At 34.0% G+C, this 22693-nt stretch overlaps 1 protein-coding gene across 1 annotated transcript; it reads left to right on the plus strand.

Moving 5' to 3' along the window:
- Positions 1 to 13086: 13086 nt before the first annotated feature.
- Positions 13087 to 16147, plus strand: LOC128039915 (uncharacterized). Its single transcript, XM_052628847.1, has 7 exons — positions 13087 to 13126; positions 13234 to 13397; positions 13508 to 13799; positions 14844 to 15038; positions 15153 to 15331; positions 15561 to 15804; positions 15876 to 16147. Exons 1-7 carry the CDS (start codon positions 13087 to 13089, stop codon positions 16145 to 16147), a joined length of 1386 nt encoding a protein of 461 aa, XP_052484807.1.
- Positions 16148 to 22693: the final 6546 nt, after the last annotated feature.

The raw sequence follows: 22693 nt of genomic DNA on the forward strand, positions 1-22693 counted from the left end.
TGAAATAAAATAGAAAAATATAGAAAAATTTCAAAACAGAGGTCACACAGTCACGTGGCCAGGCTATATGACATATCTCAGGTCGTGTGGCTCAGGAACAAGTTCGTGTGACCAAACTGTGTACAATTTAAAAATAGGGTCACATGGCCATGTGCAACTTGAAATAAGATCACACGGTCATGTCGCAGACCTATGCCAAACTGTGTGTGATTCAAAATAGGGTCACACGATTGTGTCTCCAGGCTGTGTAACAACCTAAAACCGTGTGGGACAAACCTACACCAAAACATAATAAGCCACATGGCTGTGTGCTGTGATCGTATGTGGCACACAGCCATGTGGTAAGCCATGTCCCAGGCCGTGTGCACCTAAAGTAACTTCAAAAAAAAGTCATTTCAAATACAATTTCTTGTTACCAAGCCATACCATTTTGCACCTATAATACTCATCTAAAAACACACCAAATCATGTCAAAACATGCCATATATCATTGAAACTAAGCGTCTAACCAATATGCCCACAGAGGCACCTCGATCAACAATCCAAACCTAATCAATTGGTCCCACTCAAATATACCCTTATGCCTTCAATGACACCCAAATTACCAAACCAAACATGCACAAGAAACATTAAGTCTAATATAAAGCATTAAGAAACATAATTATAAAATGAAAATGGCATGCAAAAATTATCAAGTTCAATATGTTATTTCACATCCCATGTATTCAAACCATCCCATTTCTCTCTTTTAAACATAAATCTATCACATTTTGTAAATAAAAAAATTTCATATAATGGATATAAACACTTTTCATATCAACATCCAATTTCATGTTTTCATGGAACATAGCATACTAATATTCCCAATTCAATTCTCAATTCACATCTCATTTCCCATTTCACTTTCATTTCATATTATTTTTTCCATATCAAATACATATAAATCATTTCATCATTTATATCCCTACTAATAAAACTCAGACCCGGACAGATACATAGATCCAACCAACATACTAGTTTGGCACCTAGTGGCTCATCGGATAAATCCGAAGCAAATAATTGTGCCCAACGTTACAAAAAACTTGACACCTAGTGTCTCATCGGTTAAACCGAAGTAAATTGGCACCCAGTGCCTCATTGACTCGTAGTCAAAATATCCCTAAAATTTTCCTATCCCATGGCATGCTGTCTATATCTGACTCAGCCTGAATAGTTAATAGGGTCTTTATTTCATAGTTCAATACCAACCAATATTTCAAATTCACATTTATTCTCAACATGTATACATATATTCAACTTAATAACTGTTATAGTTATCCCAACACATATACTTAATTCATTCATTTATAAAATACATATATTTCTAAAATATGCACAATTGAGTCCTTATAATCATCAATTGATTCAAATCAGCCCAATTGAACAAGAAATCCCACCTTAAATGCATACCATGAACAAACAAATCACTATTAGCAAAGTGTAAATTAGTTCGGATTATAGAAACACAAACCGTAAACTCTGATCTATTCATCGACGACCTTATCTTTTCCCTTCTTTTTCGAGGAATCTAGGTCAACGTTAGAGACAAAATCAGATAAACAACACATTTCATGAATACACAAACAATTTCACATTTAATTGCCAATTTATGAAACTTTTAAATTATATTCAATTTAGTCCCTAAAATCTGGACTAACATACCTTTCACAATTAACCTCAAATTTTCATACCAATTTCACTCATAGCCTAATTTAACTCTCTAGTTTTCATTTCTACCACAAAATTTCAAAATTTTATCAATTTGGTCTTTATTGCACAAAATCAATACTTAACTTTACAATTTAGATCTTTTTCACTTCTAACCTAAAAATCTATCAAATTGATCCCTAAAACTTTAACTATTCAATAATGGAAACATCTTCAATTTTGAAAAATACTGAAAAATACTATATGGGTTAGCTACCTTGTATTATCGGGGTTCAAAAAACATAAAAATTACAGGAAAAGGACTAAACTGCACTAACCAAATTAAGCTTGAAAATTTTAAGCCCTAGACCATGCATGCTTCTCCCCCTTTCACCTTGGTTTCAAAATGAAGAAAAATAAAAAGAGGAAGTTGCTTCTCTTACTATCCAACTACAGAATATCCATTCTTTATTTTATTTTATTTTATTTTAATATGATTTTATATAACTTATACAAATTATATATAAATTATACCTCTTGACCGTCTATTACTGTTAAAAAAAGGTATAATTGCTTTATAAGTCCCTTAGCTATATTTTACCTTATAATTTAATAATAAATCACACTTTTAAGTCTCTTAGCATTTACTCAAACATTTGGCGTGTTTTGCTTTCTTGTGTTATCTTCTATTCTTCTGTTGCTCTTTCATTTTGAGTTGCTTCCATTTTATTTTTGGTGCCTTGATGAATTTCTATCGAGAATTCTCACTTTCTGAGAGTTAGGCTGACTCAGATGGATTTAAACCCTAGAAATTACTTAAGGCATTGCAGATTGCGTGACTAAAGTTCTAGCGCCATGATAGTTAGTATTAGAGTTATGGTTTGAAGGCATTTTGGAGATGAAAAAAGGAATAAGATGAGCACAACGTCCTGATTGAGACTCGTGCTAGAAGGAGTAGGAATAAGATCTAGGTATATGCTACAAGGTTTGGAAAGTCGTGTGGTCCATCTCGATGAATCCATGGGTGAAGTAAGGAAACACTCGAGGTAGTGGAGACACATACTGAGGAGTTAGACTTGACAAAAGAGTAGTTTAAGGAATATGTGGCGAAGGCCTTTAGCTCCACTATGGACATATTGCAAGCTCTCCTTAACACTACTATAGGTAAGCCGAAAGAAAAGAATGATGCTCTTGAAGCTGGGATGATAGCTGTAAAGGAGAAAAATGAAGCCATGGTGATGGTTTAGAAGAAGGAAATTGAGGCCACGATGCTGTCTTTGAGCACAAGGATTTAAGATCATGATGTGTGTCGATCCACCATGGGTAAAGGGGTATTGAGTGCTACACTAAATTAAAAGTTGGTATCCCTAAACCAGAGAAGTTTAAAGAGGCAAGATATGCAAGGGAAGTGATAAAGCTAATATATAGCATTATTTGCTTTTGAGCTTATATTTCATGCTAGTTAAAGGTGATTGATAATTGTTTAGTAGTTATTCCTGTTATATTTTTGTTGAATATCTGATATTGAAAGGTTTTACTTGAATAATACCTTTTTGTTCAATTTCCCTGCTAAAATATGCTATTTTATCATTGAAGGTAGCTATTGAAGTCCACCCAATGCCACGGTAATGTTGTAGCAATGCCACAAGACTCAAGACCGATGGGAACAAGCTCGCATGCATTGCTCATGTTCTCAGATCACAAGTAGCACTTACTGGCCATGAGCTTGCAGTGTATAGCTCGTAGGGCACTGCTCACATTCTCAGCTCGCATGGAGATAACTCATACTTCACTAGTTCGTAAGCTTTATATTTGTAACTCGAATGGAGTGCTTGGAGACAACTTGCAGTTCACCAGCTCTCAGCTCTGTTATTCACAGTTTACCAATCCATAAGACAGTTCGTACTATACAATTTGTGGTACACAACTAACATACATTTCAGCTCGCAGCACGCCAATAGGAGAGTTAACAGCTCGCCTTAATAGAGCTCGTATGCACAGCTCACCTACAGGGAGCCTGCATATCATAGCTCGCCAACATGGAGCTCGCATGCATTACTCTTTTATATAGAGCTCACACTTCACCTGTAACACCCCATACCCGGTCCGATTGCAAAACTCGAGCGATAGGATGCTATGAGCAAAACCAAACAATTACATACAATTCAAAATTCAAAATTTAGTTAATTATAATCATATCAAATATGTTCAAATACATCATGTAATTCAATCTCTTTGAGCTATATATTGAGCATATGGAAGCTTAAAAATAATTTAGTGTCAATTAGGAATCAAATTGAAAACAGAAAAATAGGAAAATTATGCAAATTAGGGTCACACGTTCGTGTCCCCGGGCCGTGTAAAGGGTGTGAGGCCGTGTAGGTAAGCCTGTAACAGCTTGATGATGTGCGAATTTGGACACACACGATTGTGCAAACAAACCGTGTAACTCTCTGAGGCCATGTGCATAAAAAATCAACCAAAACTTATAGGCCACATGACCATGTCTCGAGCCGTGTAAGGCACACAGTTGTGTGCCAGGCCGTGTTACTTGGAAAATGCCTTCCAAAACAAGTCTTCTAACCTATTTCGCTTATGTTACAAGTAACAATTGATACGAAATTCAAGCAACTCAAAATGCATCAAATTCATACGAAAAACATCATTTAAATCAACCAACCTAAGTGCCTAACCAATATGACATAATTGACACCTCAATCAATAATTCAAAACAAGACAAACAATTATATTTAATCATACCAATATACCTTAAATGGTAACTCAAAATATCAAATCAAACATGTATGGATACAACCATTCAACCATTTCACTTTTATTTTCATATTAACCTTATAATCTAAATACTAGGATTGCCAAATTTCCTTCAAGCCAAACACAAGTATAAACATCAAACTTACCAAATCATCTCTATTACATAACCTAAACATACCATTTTCAAGATCAACCAAACCACATCACATAGTATATGATTTTCTCATTCATTAAGTCATTAAGCATATAAATCAAACTACCTACCATGACAACATCAACATGGATATTACCATCCCATATATATACATATACTTACATACAAAATCTTCAAGTTACCAAAAGAATACAAAAAGATAATTAAAACCATAGGACCTCCTAGGAACATTCTAAGACCAAAATGAACATATCACAAATGTTGGAGTTTGAGACTGCCGCTAGATGCTAAAGTGGACAATTCGAGTTAAAAGTACCTAACCTGCTTCCCCAAAACAAAACTGTATTCTGAATATACTCAATGGTATCTCTATAATCCAAATATTAAACATAATATGATACATACAAATTCATAAGTTAAATATAATGAACAATATGCAGATTTTACATGTACTTTCACATTTTCATAGCTTCAATCTCCAACCTAATCAAAACATTAATGTCTTATTTCATCTCAAAATTCATTGTATGCAATCTAAAGTTCATAATCAACTTTATTTGAACTCATTTCACACGCTGTAATCTCGATTTTTGTTTTCATTTTCCCTATTAATGTGACTCAGACTTGGACGGATACGTGGATCCAACCAACATACCGATTTGGCACTTAGTGCCTGACGGATAATTTCATAATAATGAATTGTGCCCTTTGCTGGCCGGTAAAATTGATAAATAAATGTGTCCAACACTTGTTGGTATAGTTGAAAAATGGGGTGTCCAGCACTCCTTGACACGTAGTCAAATAACCCTAAACTTTTCTTATCCTATGGCATGCCAATTATACCCAATCCTGCCCAAATGGGGTGTCTAGCACTCCTTGACACGTAGTCGAATACATGTAGGGTAACAATTTCTCACATTCGTTTATAATCATTTCTCTATTTCAATTTCATAACCACAATCAACCAATACAATTTTCTATAACAGAAAGGTTTCATCACCAAATTAGCACAATTTCACATTTCAAATAATATCTAATATTTTTGAATCTATTCAATTCAATCCTTAATACAAATAACCATTCCAATCACATAATTTTCAACTCACTGAACCAATTATAACACACCTTACAAACTTACCATGCAATAAAATGTAAAAATGCAACAATTGAGATAGTTCGAATTATAAAAACACAAACTATGAACTCCGAGCTATTTGTCGACAACTTTATCTTTTCCTTTATTTTTCGACTGATCCGGGTTGACGTTAGCTACGGATTAAAAAAACATGATATTTCATCAACACACAATCAAATTTTACAATCAATTTCAAATTTATGCAACTTTTTCATTTTATTCAATTTAGTCCCTAAAATCGAGACTAACATAACTTTCACAATTAAGCTCAAATTTTAATACTAATTTCACTCTATGCCTAATTTAACTCCCTATTTCTTATTTCTACCCTAAAATTTCAAAATTTGTGCAATTTGGTCCCTATGGCCCAAAATCATCAATTGACTTAACAATTTAGTCCTTTTTCAATATTAACCTTAAAATCTATCAAATTGGTCCTTAAAATTTCAACTATTCAACAATAGTAACATTCTCAAACTTTAACATTGCAAAAAATTATGACATGGTTCAGCTAGATTAAACTTTCAGGATTTCTGAAACATAAAAATTACAAGAAAATAACTAAATTACCTTAACCAATTAAAACTTGAAATTTGGAAACCCTTGTCGTTTCGTTTTCTCCCTTAAAATTTTTGTTTCAAAATTTCATGATGAAAAGGAAATGTTTTTGTTCCCCACTACTTAGGTTTATGTTATAACATTTTATTATGTTTTTATTATATATTTATTTAATTATTTCTAATCTTTATAACATATATATACATAATTTGCCTCATGACCATCCATTAACATAATGAGATGGTAAAATTTCTATTTCAATCCTTATTCCATTTCTAATTAATGAAATTATAAAGAAATTAAACTTTTGACACTTTTATAATTTAGTCCCTATACTTAATTTAATCCCAAAATCGACAAAATTACTCAACCAAAATTCAATTCAATTCTAAGATGTCCTCGTAAATATTTAATAAAAATATTTATGGAAACGGGGTTTTGAAACTACACTTTCTGATACCATGGACTTTCATGTCATTATATCACTACTGCATGCATTGTTCGTAGTAAGAATTCAAATCGCATGCATAGCTCCCATTTCATCAGTTCGGAACTCTCCTATTAGCACTTCACTAGCTTGCAGTTCTCTATTGACAGATGGAACACATTGTAGCTTGCAGCATGTGGAAACACAAAAATATATAGACTTTTTCAACTCCTCTTGAGCTCTAATTCATGTAGTTTTGTAGTCATTTTTGTCGAAATTCATACTTTAATTATAAAATAATTAATTTTCACTTAAATTATTAACATATTGAGTTTTAATTATTTTTAAAATAAAATTTTACAAATTTGGTTTATTTGACAGTTTTGCACAAAAGGTAAAAATTGGCTCGGCGGACACCTTGAAAGGCTCGAACCATTGGGGTAATTTTTGCATCAAGTGAATCAAGAACATGACTAATTTATTTTCCAGCCAAAGAAGGTCCAATAATTAATATACATACTTTATATTTAATTTTTATCGAACATTAATTGGGTCAAAAATTAATATAAAGTCTGAAGAAGAAAGTGGCCCAGTGTGCTAAGTATAGAGGACTGAACCACAAAGCAATTGGGTAGCCCAAAAATGTCCCTATAGTGATCCAATCAGCTAATTTTCATACTTGCAAATCAACCTTTGAGCTTCCCCTAAATTCTAATCAAACCCCTCCATTGTTTGTGCCCTTCACTTTTTGCCTCAAGCTAAATATAGCAAAGTTTGAAACGTTCAAACTTGCTCAATGCATGGCCGACCAAGGGGAGCTTGAATGGCTGAGATTTTTTTCTATTTTTAGCAGTTGTTCCCACCTATAAATACCCCTCTTCCTTTCCTCATTTCACACACTATTCATTCCTACACATCTCTCTCTTTCACTCACTTTCTCTCTTCCATTTCCTTCTTTTTTCCCATTTTTCTTGTTTCATTCCCTTTCTAATTTCCCTTTTGAAAAAGAGCTGTCATCCACCTTGGAGTAGTAGCATTCAAGTGTTCGTGAAGGCCTTGGATTGACAGAATAAACAGAGAAGGAGAGGAGCGCACTAGTCTGGTTTTGGAGAAATATTGGATTTGTTTTCTAGTTTCATTCTCTTTAATCTTCTTGTTTATGTTGTGATCATGAACATAGATATTTATTGTGTTGTTATTCTTGATTTAATTTAAACGACTTAAATTTAATTCTTGTTAGATTGATTGCATTATGTCCACTTAAATTATTTTAATCATGTTTGTGTTGTTATTAGGCCTTGGTAGTTTGTTCAATTAAATAAAATCAAGCCTATGCTATACTTGCATTATAATTGTAAGGTAACAAATGAATTAATTATTAATCATATTGAAATTTTAATTAATTGACACAATATTTAATTGATGCATGTTTAATCTTCTAAGGTAGCTTAAGGTTAAATTAGCAATGATTAAACGATACATTAGCCTTACATAACTTGCAAGATTATTGTTATTAAATTGTTTCAATATGGGACTATGTTGTTACTTCACTTAACCTTATACTTGCTTATGAAAATTGATTAATTGTTTGAATTGACATAGTAATATGTTCAAGAGATTAATTAGTTTACTAAGTTTGTATGTGCATTAGATAGCAAAATACCAAGTTGCCGTGAAATTATTCTTAACAACATGAACATGAGTTTAGTAATTTTAAGTTAAAGAATGTAATTGATCTAACACAATTATGTCATATTGATTAAAACCCATATTTTGAAATTGTGTATTGGAATTTTTACTTTTATTTTTCTTACTTAGTTAATTTTAGTTTTTAGATCACTTCTTCAAATCAACTATTGTTTTCACCACTAATTTGTTTAATTTCACATTTCATAAATTTTTTCTTTCACAGTCCCTATGGGTGGTATGATAACTCGACATTTACTTGTCACTTTATTACTTGATACGATTGTGTACACTTGCATATTTCCTCGTTCCAGCATGCAATCCACATCTTGCAATGTCAGCTTGTCATATGTGCAAGTTATTGCATAGTTAGCCAACTCCAACACGTACAAGAAAGACTAAGTCTACAGTTAAACTACGGGAAGCGAAAATCAAGGAACCACTTCAATAGAAGAGGAAATCAAGGAACCACTTCAATATAAGATAAAATCAAGGAATCGCTACACCTAAAAATAGAAAAGTGAAAGGCACTCAAACAATATAAATAGGGAGTGAATTTCAACAAACAGGACATCAAATGGTATACAACAATCACACAGTAAGCTGCACACAACGAGCTATAGCAGTAAGTTGTGAAAAAAAGCACAGGGAAAAGGAAGAAAACATTGTGAGCTAGCTACGAAGAACCACTAACATTCGACTAATCACCCTTACTTTCTCTAGTTTGCTACTCAGTTTTGTGTTTACAATTTTGACTAGAACTTACTTGTTTGTTTTTAGTTTAATGTTTATGGCTTAAACTTGTTATGCTAGAATAATTATGGAATCTTAGCATGAAATTATTGATGCTTGCTAATAATGTTTTGTGCAAATGGTGGTTTATTCATTCAAGTATTTTTTACATATAGAACTTGCTAGTGTGTAGCTAACAATTGTAAGTAATTGAGTTAATTATTCGATGTGAGAATATGGTAATTAATAGACACACAACTCGAATAGTGCATGTTTAATTCTTCAAGTAATTAAATTTGTAAGGGTATAGATATATATTGTTACCTTGCATAACCCGTAGGAACGATACCTGAAAATGTGATATTGAGGTTTCTTGGCATAGACATATGTCAAAGTGATTAAAATATTAAATGTAGGACTTCGAGAGAAGCTTATAGGTTGTGGAAAGGTAGTGACTTCGAGAGAATCCTACCGCATTCAAGTGGATTCCGAATTAGTAAACTACCATATTGTTGCGACATCACCGCAACATTACTACAACATTGCTACCAATAATTGCATGTTTAGAGGAAATAATTGTTCTAGCCTTTCATGTCATTGTTAATTAAATTTTGTATCATTGTTTCAATCGCTAATACTTTTTTTCATTGTTTAATTTATTTTGCATTTCTAAGTTAGATTTTGTAACAACCCATTTTCAGTGAAATCAAAACAGTAGTTTTGGGACCAAAATTTGACGAATCAATTATTATTTATTATTTTAATGTCTATGGAATGTTAGTAAGGTCATATTAAAATTTCATTAAGAAATTTTAAAGAGGGTGGGCTTAAATGGTAATTATACCATTTGTGTGGTTAGTGGATGTTCATATATGGTTTTGATGAAATTTTGATATTAATTAAAGGTTAAAAAGGTAAATGTGTAAATAAGGTTAAAATAAATAAAACTAAATTTGCTTCATCTTCTTCCATATTCTCCACTAAAATTCTAAACCAAAAAGAAGCCATTTTAGGGTTTGAGCATTCAGTTAGCTTTCTCTCTTGCATATAAGTGTTTTTAAGCCCCATTTTTAATGATTTTTATGTTTTTGAAGTCGTTTTAGCTTAATCTAGCTAGCTTAGGGGTCAATTTGTAAAATCATTAAAGATTGAAGATTATGCCATGAATGTACTTGTATGATTATTGATGTTAAATGCAAGATTATGAATCCTTGTTGATAAATAAATAAGTTTTGTAAAGTGATTTTTGATGAAATTTACATTTAGGGATTAATTTATAAAAAATAGTAAAAGTTCATGTTAAATTTATGAAATGATGATTAGTATGGATTGATTTAAGTCCCTAAAGAATTTGGTTAGCTTGAATGGGGATTAAAATGCTTAGATTTCAATTTATGAGCTTAAGGACTAAATTTTGAAAAGTTAAAATGTTAGGGGCAAAATAGTAATTTTGTATAAATATTGAATATGGACTAAATTGAATACTAGAAGTATTAAGTGGATTGAAATTGTCTATTTAGATCAAGATAGACCACGTACGGACCTAAACCAAGGCAAAGCAAAAGCTTCAAAATAATTCATTTAACTTTAACACCCTAGTTGTCGAGGAAAGTTCGTATAAATGATTATTGAATTAACGTTGTTAATTTGAATGTTTATTATGTTAGTTTAATGTAAATGGATCGATGTATAATTGTACCAAAGCCATGATGATTTGACAGATGTTGATTCCCGGTTGAACCTTAGGAATTCGTAGGATACAAATGACATGTCATTAGGGATTTCATGTTTCGGATGCTAGTCTTGAATGTCCTACCGATGGCTGAGGTCCTACACTTGTTCTAGATACTCCATAGCTCATATGAGCAGCATCATAGCATACGTTCCGACCCATAGCTCATGCGAGTAGGCCCATTTCACAGCTCATGTGAGCAATAATATAAAGGAAATGTTACGATTATAAGTTTAAGGACACTTTTTCTGAGCTTTCCCGAGTATCCAATGATATTCTAAATGGTTCAATGGGCAAGAAAATGGATTGAAATGGTAAGTTTTCAAATGCAATTATACATATGCTCATGAAAAAGATGAATAAATCATATGATGTATTTTCATATGGAAATAACTTATCATATGTTTAATCCAAATGAGTTATGTATAAATGCACTAACTTGTGTATTGATGATGATGCTTAGGCTTGTGCCAAGCTTGTGGTTTGAATTACATTATGCTTACTCTTATGGTTATGTTTTATTTTCTACGAACTTACTAAGCATTAAGTGCTTACGTAGTTTCTTTTCTAGGTTTTATAGATTATTGGAAGCTTGATCGGATTGGAAGCTCGTTAGAGATCTATCACACTATCCAACATAAATGTCGGTAGTTTTTGAATGTTTTGGCCAAGGTTATAATGGCATGTATAGTTTGGATTGTAATGTCATTATGATAAATGTTTAGTTAGTGGATTGGTTTGTATAAGTTATGAATGTTTTCTTGGTTTGATACATTTGAGGTCTTACTAGTTTGTATTATTGTGGGTATATCATGTTCCATGTTTTGAATAGCTCAAATGGAATGTTTTGTGATAGAATAGTAATGGTCAAGTTGTGTCATGTTTGGTAAGTTTGGTAAGTTTTGGAACTAGTAGTTGATGAATGGAAAGTGGTAAAATATGCATGTTTATGTAAGTTTTGATGATTGCATTTGAGTTGCCTCTGAATGGCATATTGGTTAGTTAATATAGGACTCTTGAAATGATAATTATATATATATATATATGTTTTGATAGGGTTTTGATGCCTTGATTATGTTCATAAATGACTTAACAATTTATTTATGAAATGGTATAGGAAATGACTTGATTTTTAGGCAAATTTATGTCCACACAAGCGTGTGACGAGGCCGTGTGATCCTACTCAGAGAGTTATATGGGCTAGGAAACGGTAGTGTACACGGTCTGAGACACGAGCGTGTATCTCAGCCGTGAGAGGCACATGGCTTGGCCACACAGCTGTGTGACCCATGTTTTCAAATTTTTGTAACTTTTTCTTAAACTTTCTAAATGTTTTCAGTTTAGACCCGAATTGTTTCTAAGGTATTTCTAGGGCATTGAGGGCTCGATTTAGCGATGATATATATGTGAATGAATGGTTTATAGTGTGTTTATAATAGTGTATGAAATGTATGTTTAAATGTTCTGTCTATACGATAATACTCTGTAACCCTAATTCGACGATGGATACGGGTTAGAGGTGTTATATTTGGTTGTATCAAAGCTACGGTTTAGTCGGTTCACAAACTGAACATAGCATGTATAGAGTCTAGAAATACATGCCATTATATAACCTGCGATAGTGTGATAACTCCTAACTGAAATTGAACTATGTTTTCATATAGATAAGATGTCATCCAACAGAGCTAATTCTGATGAAGTAGAAAGTAACACGCAAACCTCCATTCACGGAGCTACGTCTAGTGGTAGTAGGCCTGTATCTAAGGGCCAGGGAGGAGAGGCTAAAAAAGCCTTCTTCTAGATTATTTTCAAGTAGTTTTTAGAGTTTCTGAGAACAAACCCAATGGCTCAACAACCTTCACCCCCACTCGTACCCCAACCACTCCTGTAGTTCCTCAGGATTTGGAATCAGCACAAGTGAGTAAGCCTCCAGTTGATAAAATTTGAAAGTATGGGGTACACAATTAGGGTTAGAAAACACAATTAGGGTTTTCGATGAATTATCTTGTACATTGATAGAATGCTTGAAATGTGTTATTTCTTTGTTGAAAGACTCAACTCATCAATGGGGGAACACGTTGATCACGTGGTACCGAGGGAGTGTGTAAATTGGGAATTCTTTCAAATATAGTTCAGCAAGAAATATGTGAGTCAAAGGTTTTTAGTTAAGAAACGCAAATAGTTTCTTGAGTTGAAGGAAGACCATGTCTGTAGCTGAGTATGAGAGGGAATTTGTGCGACTCGGTAAGTATGCCTGAGAATATGTACCAATAGAGGTTGCTATGTGCACACGGGTTGAAGACGACCAAAATAAGGATATCAAGCTGTTTGTTGGATTCTTGAGTTCAAAGAATTTGCAATTCTGGTTGACAGAGCGGTCAAGGTTGAAGAACTTAGCAAAGCGAAGAGAAAAGCCGATCCTGAGGCTCATGATTTGGGACAAAGACCTCTCAGAAAATCATTCTCATCTTCATGGAAAAAGTCAAAAGAATTTCATAGCCATTCATCAGCTTCGGTGGGTTATTCTGGGAGAAATAGAGGAAAAAAAATTCGAGCTCGAAACCTCAGGCTACATATGTAGCAAGTGTGGGCAGTGTCAGAAACAACAAGCCTGAATGTCAACAGTGTAATAGACGACACTTTGGTGAATGTAGACTGAAAGATGGGTCGTGTTTTAAATGTGGTTCTTACGATCTTTATCTCAGAGACTGCTCTGAAAGGTCCGACAAAGAAAAAGGTAAGACTTCTCGTTCGTGTAATACAACTGTTAGAGAGAGACCACCACGGAACACTGGAAATGCGGGTAACAGTCATAGTGGGATCAAAGATTCTACTATGATATCTGAGGCACGTGCACCATCTAGGACTTATGCGATTCGTGCTCAAGAGGAGGCTTCAGCACCTGATGTGATTACCGGTACATTTTCTATCTTTGATAGTAATGTTAATGTTTTGATTGACCCGGGGTCAACACACTCATATGTAGGTACAACTTTAGTGTCAGATAAGAAAATACATTTTGAGTCTACTAAATTTGTGATTAAAGTAACGAACCCTTTAGGTTAGTATGTGTTAGTAGATAAAGTCTGTAAAAATTGTCCTTTGATGATTTAGGGTTGCAACTTTTCGGCTGATTTGATGTTATTTCCCTTTGATGAGTTTGATGTAATTCTGGGTATAGACTAGTTAACTCTGCATGATGCTGTTGTGAACTGTAGACGAAAGTATATTGTGTTAAAATATTAGAACGATGCAAAGCTTCGAATGGAGTCAGACGGACTGGATAGTGCATCCAATGTTATTTCAGCTATGTCAGCACATAAATATGTTAGAAAAGGCTGTGAAGCATATCTCGCTTATATATTTGATTCCAGGATTTTAGAATTAAAAAAGTTGGAAGCACAATTGTAAGAGTTAACAGATAGGGGCTTTGCTCAGCCCAACTTTTCTCCTTAGGGTGCTCTTGTGTTGTTTGTTAAGAAAAAGTACGGGTCAATGCGATTATGTATAGATTATCGATAGCTCAATAAATTCATGATCAATAATAAGTGTTTATTGTCGTGTATCGATGATTTGTTTGATCAGCTGAAAGTTGCAATAGTATTCTCAAAGATTGATCTTCATTCTGGTTCTTATCAACTACGGGTTAAAGACTCTGATGTGTCGAAAACTGAGTTCAAAACCAGGTACAGACATTATGAGTTTCTTGTGATGCCATTTGGTTTGACTAATGCACCTGTTGTGTTTATGGACTTGATGAATAGGATATTCAAACCATATTTAAACAGATTTGTTGTTGTATTCATTGATGATACTGTAATCTATTCACGAGATGAGACAGAGCATGCCCATCATTTGAAAATTATTTTGCAAACTTTATGTGAAAAACAATTATTCGCTAAATTTAGCAAATGTGAGTTATGGCTCTGAGAAGTTGGATTTTTGGGACATATAATGTCAGCAGACAGTATTATAGTTGATCGAAGTAAAGTCTCAGCTGTGGTGGACTGGAAACCTCTAAGAAATGTGTTGGAAGTTAGAAGTTTTTTGGGTTTAGCTGGATATTACAGAAGATTTGTTAAAGGAATTTCGATAATTTCTATGCCGTTGACGAAACTACTTCAAAAAGATGTCAAGTTTGAATGGTCTAAAGAGTGTTAGCAAAGTTTTAATCAATTGAAAGCATTGTTAATTGAGGAACCTGTATTGGTTCAACCACAGTCTGGTAAAGAATTTGTGATTTATAGTGATGCTTCATTAAATGGTTTAGGTTGTGTTTTGATGCATGAAGGCAAAGCGATAGCGTGTGCTTCTCGACAGTTGAAACTGCACGAAAAGAATTATCCGACTCATGATTTAGAGCTTCCAGCTATTGTATTTGCTAAAGATTTGGCAACACCATTTGTACGGAGAAGAGTGTCACATCTTCACGAATCACAAAATTCTGAAGTATTTGGTGTCACAAAAAGATTTGAACTTGAGACAATGTAAATAGCTTGAGTTGCTGAAATATTATAATCTAATCATCGATTATCATCTGGGAAAGGCTAATGTCATTGCCGATGCGCTAAGTAGAAAGTCTCTGTTTGCTTTGCGAGCATCGAATACACGATTAACGTTGACTAGTGATGGTTCAATTTTTGCTGAACTGAAAGCTAGACTGACGTTTTTGGAATAGATTTACGAAGCTCAGAAAGGTGATGATGATTTGTTTGCTAAATGGAGGCAAATTGAACTGACATCTGATTCAGATTTTTATGTTGGCTTAGACGACAGTTTGTACTTTAAAAATAGAGTTTGTGTTCCAAGAAATTCTGATCTCATTCAGAAGATTTTACAAGAAGCTCATAGTAGTAGCTTATCGATACATTCTGGTAGCAATAAAATGTACGGTGATTTGAAACAAATGTACTGGTCGCCAAGTATGAAACGGGAGATTTCAGAGTTTGTATCCAAATGCTTAATCTATCAGTAAGTTAAAGCCGAGCATCAGGTACCTTCGGGTTTATTACAACCTGTGATGATTCCAAAGTGGAAATGGAACGTGTTACGATAGATTTCGTATCGGGATTGCCTCTACCTCTGAGAAAGAAAGATGTTCTATGGGTCACTATTGACCGTTTGATGAAATCTGCGCATTTCATTCCAGTGCGTATGAAATTTTCACTTGGGAGATTTGCAGAGTTGTATGTTTCTGAAATTGTTAGATTTCACGGTGTCCCAGTTTCTATAATCTCTGGCAGGGATCCACAGTTTACATCTTGATTCTGGAGCAAGTTACATGCAGCTCTAGGTACTCAACTGTATTTTAGTACAACATTTAATCCACAGACCGAAGGTCAGTCTGAGCGAGTAATTCAGATACTCGAAGATATGCTTCGATGTTGTATTTTAGAGTTCGAAGGTAACTGGGAAAGATTTCTGCCATTGGTTGAATTTGCATATAATAACAGTTATTAGACGAGTGTTAAAATGGCACCGTACGAAGCTCTGTATGGTTGAAAATGCTGAACTCCATTATATTAGATTGAGATGAGAAAGAAAAATTTATTCGGTGTTAATTTGATTCGAAAAATCGAAGAAAAGGTCTAAGTGGTACGTGATAGTTTGAAAGCTGCTTCTGATTGTCAAAAATCTTATGCATATTTGAAAATAAAGGATATAGAGTTTGAAGTCAACGACAAGGTATTTCTGAAGTATCGCCTTGAAAGAAAGTTCTTCGATTTGGCCAAAAAGGAAAGCTTAGTCCGCGGTTTATCGGACCGTATGAGATCATTAAAAGAATTGACCCAGTAGCTTACCGATTGGCTTTACCGTCAGAGTTAGAAAAAATTCATAATGTGTTTCATGTTTTGATGTTAAGATAGTATCAATCAAATCCTTCACTCGTGATATCCTTGGTAGATGTTGAGATTCAGTCAGATATGATGTACAGTGAAGAACCAATTAGAATTCTAGCTCTGGAAGTTAAAGAATAGAGAAATAAAAGTATAGCTTTAGTTAAAGTTCTCTGGCAACAACACGGAATAGAAGAGGCTACCTGGGAACCAGAAGAAGCTATAAAAGTACAATACTTGAACCTATTTTTTGGTAAGATTTTCAGGTATGAAAATTCCTTTAGGGGAGAGTTGTAACAGCCCATTTTTAGTGAAATCAGAATAGTGGTTTCAGGACCACAAATTTGATGAGTAAATGATTATTTTATTATTATTTTAATGTCTATGGAATGTTAGTAAGGTTGTATTAAAATTTCATTAAGAATTTTGATGTTTGCATAATTAATTACGTGAAAATGACTAAATTATAAAAAGTGTAAAAGTAGATTTCCATTAGTTAAAAGGATCAAATGGCTATGAAACATTAAAGTGAGTGGACTTAAATGGTAATTAGACCATTTTTGTGGTTACTGGATGTTCATGGTATGGTTTTGATGAAATTTTGATATTAATTAAAGGTTAAAAAGGTAAATGTGTAAATAAGGTTAAAATAAATAAAAATAAATTTACTTCATCTTCTTCCATCTTCTCCACCGAAATTCTAAAGCAAAAAAAAGTCATTTCAGGGTTTGAGCATTCAGTTAGCTTTCTCTCTTGCATGTAATTGATTTTGAGCCCCGTTTTTAATGATTTTTATGTTTTGAAGTCTTTTTAGCTGAATCTAGCTAGCCAAGGGGTCAATTTGTAAAAAAATTAAAGATTGAGGGTTATGCCAAGAATTTTCACCTATGATTCTTGAAGTTAAATGGTAGATTATGAATCCTTGTTGATAAATAAACAAGTTTTGTAAAGTAATTTTTTGATGAAATTTTTATTTAGGGATTAATTTGTAAAAAATAGTAAAAGTTCATGTTAAATTTATGAAATGATGATTAGTATGGATTAGATTAAGTCCCTAGAGATTTCGGCTAGCTTGAATGGGGGATTAAAATGCTTAGATTTCAATTTATGAGCTTAAGGACTAAACTATGAAAAGTTAAAATGTTAGGGGCAAAATAGTAATTTTGCATAAATATGAAATGTGGACTAAATTGAATACTAGAAGTATTAAATGGATTGAAATTTCTATTTAGATCAAAATAAACCATGTACGGACCTAGATCGAGGCAAAGCAAAAGCTTCAGAATAGTTCGTTTAACTTCTACGCCCTAGTTGTTGAGGTATGTTCGTATGAACGGTTATAGAATTAATGTTGTTAATTTGAATGTTTATTATGTTAGTTTAATGTAAATGGATCGGTGTATAGTTGTACCAAAGTCATGATGATTTGACGGATGTTGAGTCCTAGTTGAACCATAGGAATTCGTAGGATACAAATGGCACGTCATTAGGGATTTCATGTTTCGAGTGCTGGTCTTGAATGTCCTATCGATGGCTGAGGTCTTGAATTTGTTGCGGATAGTCTACAGCTTGTGTGAGCAGCATCGTGTAGCTTAAGTTCTGACCCACAGCTCGTGTAAGCATACCCATTTTACAGCTCGTGTGAGCAATGATGTAAAGGAAATGTTACGATTATATGTTTAAGCAACTTCGTGTGAGCTTTCCCAAGTATCCAATGATATTCTAAATGGTTCAATAGAGAATAAAAGGGATTGAAATGGTAAGTTTTCAAATGCAATTATGTATATGCTCATGAAAAAGATGAATGAATCAAATAATGTATTTTCATATGTTAATGACTTACATATGTTTAATCCAAATGAGTTATGTATAAATGCACTAACTTGTGTATTGATGATGATGCTTAGGCTTGTGCCAAGCTTATGGTTTGAGTTACATTATGGTTACTCTTATGGTTATGTGAATGAAATGGTAAGTTATGTTTTATTTTCTACGAACTTACTAAGAATTAAGTGCTTACCTAGTTTCTTTCCTAGGTTTTATAGATTATCGAAAGCTCGATCGAATTAGAAGCTCATCGGAGATCTATCACACTATCCAACATAAATATCGATAGTTTTTGAATGTTCTGGCCAAGGTTATAATGACATGTATAGGTTGAATTGTAATGTCATTGTGATGAATGTTTAGTTGGTGGATTGGTTTGTATAAGTTATGAATGTTATCTTGGTTTGGTACATATTTAAGATCTTGCTAGTTTGTGTCATTATGGCTATATCATGTTGTATGTTTTGAATAGCTCAAATGGCATGTTTTGTGATGGAATAGTAATGGTCAAGTTGTGTCATGTTTGGTAAGTTTTGGAACTAGTAGTTGATGAATGGAAAGTGGTAAAATATGTATGTTTATGTAAGTTTTGATGATTGCATTTGAGGTGCCTTTGAATGACATATTGGTTAGTTGATATAGGACTCTTAAAATGGTCATTATATGTATGTTTTCATAGGTTTTGATGCCTTGATTATGTGCACAAATGACCTAAAGGTTTATGCATGAAATGGTATAGGAAATGACTTGATTTTTAAGAAAATTTATGTCCACGCGGCCTGAGACACGAGTGTTTGACACGAGTGTTTGACACGGGTGTGTGACCCTACTCAGAGAGTTACATGGGTAAGGACACAGGCTAGGACACGACTATATGTCCTTAGTTCGAAAGTTACACGGCCTGAGACATGGGCGTTTCTCTTAGCCATGTGAGGCATACGGCTTGGCCACACGGCCATGTGACCACTGTATTCAAATTTTTGTAACTTTTTCTTAAACTTTCCAAATGTTTTTAGTTTAGACCCGAATTGTTTCTAAGGTATTTCTAGGGCCTTGAGGGCTCAATTTAGGGATGATATATATGTGAATGAATGGCTTTTAGTATGGTTATAATAGTTTATAAAATGTATGTTTAAATGTTCCATTTATACAGTAATGCTCTTTAACCCTAATTCGACGACGGATATGGGTTAGGGGTTGTACAGATTCAAGTAGCATCTTAGTTAAATTCACAGTTATCTTTATTCACTTCCATTTTTCCATTAGTTAATTTTGCATTTTTGATTTAAATTCAGTCTCTATGGAGACGATACTCTATACTTACTACTTTATTACTTGTTGACGACTATGTACACTTGAACATATTTATTAAACTCGTAATAAGATGTGGAAAACTTGTAGGAGATGGAGCAATACTTCTATGCCATAAGCATTAAGGATGATGATGTGAAGGTAAACAATAATGATAGATATTTTACTGATTTCACACTTTTGTGGCAGCAGTATAGGTCCACAGATGAAAGGCATGGTTAGGCCTTGGAACTTGGGAGTGGTTCCAAAAGGACTTCAAAGAGTAGTTTTACCCCCGATATGTTGAGAAGAGGTTGGGAGGAGTTCCAAAAGGACTTTAAAGAGTAGTTTTACCCCCAATATGTTGAGAAGAGGCTTGAGCTAAGTTGCATTAGTTTTCACAACAAGGTATAATTTGGGAGTATATGAAGGAGTTCAGTGAATTGATACTCCAAATCATATATCTGAGTGAGAAAAAGATATTATTCTTTTTCATGGATGGTTTCAAGTTGTTGGTTAAGCAGGAATTGGAACGTCAAGGGGTCTAAGAATTGCCCAAAGTTATGAGGTGGCATAGTTTTTAGTCGAGCTTGTTCCGAGGAAGGACAAGTTCGAGTCTTGCAAGCCCAAAGGGAAGGGCAATGGTGGGGAAGATGAAGAGGGAAAAGTTGAGAATGACAACAATAATGGTAGTAGTGAGCAACCAAGAAATAGGAAGAGAAAGCCCAATAGTAAATTGAATGGGCCATTGAAATGCTTTCTTTGTGAAGGTCTGCATATGGTTAGGGATTGCTCGAAACGATCTATGTTTTCTTCCATAAAAAAGAATGATGATCTAGAAAAAGTACTATTGAGGTTTGGTTCGATTGTGCGTGGATTGAAGCCAAGAGGGGCAAAAAGAATGACAAGAAGTCAGTGAAGTGCTTCTTACATTGTGGTCCGCATAGGATGCGAGACTATCTAGAGCGAACTAAGTTTTCTATAGTCACTAAAGAATATGAAACGAAGCTAGAGAGCGAGGATTTGATGTTTAGATCAATGATGCTCAGTTTTGCTAAGGCGAGGAGGGATCGCAAGCAGAAAGGGTTGATGTTTGTGAACATCAAGGTTGTAAGCCAAAGGAGGAGTGCTCTTGGCAATACGGGGGCATCCGATCTGTTCGTTTTGAAGAAATTTGTAGGTAAACTTGGCCTCTCAATTAGCAAATCAACTAAGAGGATCAAGATGACTAGTTCTAAAGAGGTCCCAATTGTGGGAGTAGCATAAAGAGTTGAGCTACAAATCAGTGAGTGAAAAGGCAATGAAGACTTTAAGGTAATTCATCTAGATTATTACGAATTTGTTCTTGGCTTGAATTTCCTCGACCAAATTAATGGTCTTTTGGTTCCTTTTGCCGATTTTATTTTGTATCTTGGATGCTCGTTAACGATAATGCATGGTGCAGGTAAGTAGTGATGAGAAAGGTGGAACCAATGTATTATCGACAATCCAACTAGCCAAGGGTATTAATGGCAGAAAGAATATTGACTCGGTAGATCGAAGTGCTATAGGGACCTCCTTGAAAATGCTAGAGGTGCGGCAAACTAATGCGAACCCTGCTGAGTCATCAATAGAGCTACCACCTATAAGAGAGGTGGGTTGTGTATCAGGCTTTAAGGGTAAAATAGTGATGCAAACTGTGCAGTTGAAATGAGTAAATGCAACGAGCTAGATACATCTCAAACACTTATCTAGTGTTTTTCATTTTGACTTATTGTTAGCTTAGCAAGGACATAGGGACCATTTTAGAGTTTTGAAATGGATAAGTCAAAGGGCTTACAAACTAGAGTTAGTAGGAATACTTAAGGTTCACTCGATGTTTAATGTGAGAATGCCAAAACCTATTCGTAAAGATCAAGAGGATCCCGATTGAGGAAAGTCACAATTTGGGCGAGTAAAAGTGACGGGATCTTGTGAAGGAGATGTACCAAAAAGGAGTGAAATGGTCCGATTTAGGTGATTACGGAAGCCGAGGCAAATATTCCAAGAAGCGGAACTACCCGACAAAGAGGTTAGTTGAAGGACAACTGAGGCATCGAGAAAGTTCTAAGGTGAATAAAACCAGTGTCATTCGGAGTACACAACGAGGGTATTGCGAGCATGGGAGAGGGAGAATGTCATGGGTTGCAGATCAATTGATTAAATAAGACTCATTTAACACTCTTAAACTAACCCGACTCATGGAACATATGGAGAAATCCATCTACTTGAAACCTTGGTGGCCCAATGAAACACTCCAGTAAAATTAGAGTTATCAGAGTAAATAATGTAAATCTTAAAGGGATAAGATTGTATATAGTTTAAATCCATTAGGAATCTCAATTATAGATAGGCTCTAATATTTGATCGTCGATGTAACTCAATCTTTACCGTTGGTTTTAAGGGAGCTCAACTATAAATAAATGTCTTCCCCCTCATTTGTTAATCATTCCATTCATAGTTGTGAATATATTTGAAAATATTTACTGAAACACTTGACATGTTTTACTTTCTTGTGGCATTTTCGGTTCTTCTGTTGCTTTTTAGTTTTGAGACTAAAAACCAAGAAATCGCCTAAAGTCGCATAGATTGCGAGACTAAAGTTCTAATCCCGTGACAATTGCACACAGATTATTAATTTTTAATGGTTAAGATTATATCTCCCATATAACTTATATTTAACGACAAATTTTTTAAATATTAATAATCCATATATCAATTACCTAAATTAGTATTGGATATAGATGGAAGAAATTTATATAGGACGAGTGCCAAACCCCGAGTGTACCATAATACCATAATTAATAATGTATATGTATTTTAATTTTACAGCGTATTG

Source organism: Gossypium raimondii, chromosome 3 (genome assembly GCF_025698545.1).
Source record: "Gossypium raimondii isolate GPD5lz chromosome 3, ASM2569854v1, whole genome shotgun sequence".
In the NCBI taxonomy this organism is placed as follows: Eukaryota; Viridiplantae; Streptophyta; class Magnoliopsida; order Malvales; family Malvaceae; genus Gossypium; species Gossypium raimondii.

Coding starts and splice junctions, on each gene's coding strand:
- LOC128039915 (XM_052628847.1), top strand. CDS start 13,087: ATGTCTGTAGCTGAGTATGAGAGGGAATTTGTGCGACTCG. Junction 15,039..15,152: donor GTTTGAATGGTCTAAAGAGT/GTTAGCAAAGTT, acceptor TAAATGGTTTAG/GTTGTGTTTTGATGCATGAA. Junction 15,332..15,560: donor ACGAATCACAAAATTCTGAA/GTATTTGGTGTC, acceptor TTTTTGGAATAG/ATTTACGAAGCTCAGAAAGG.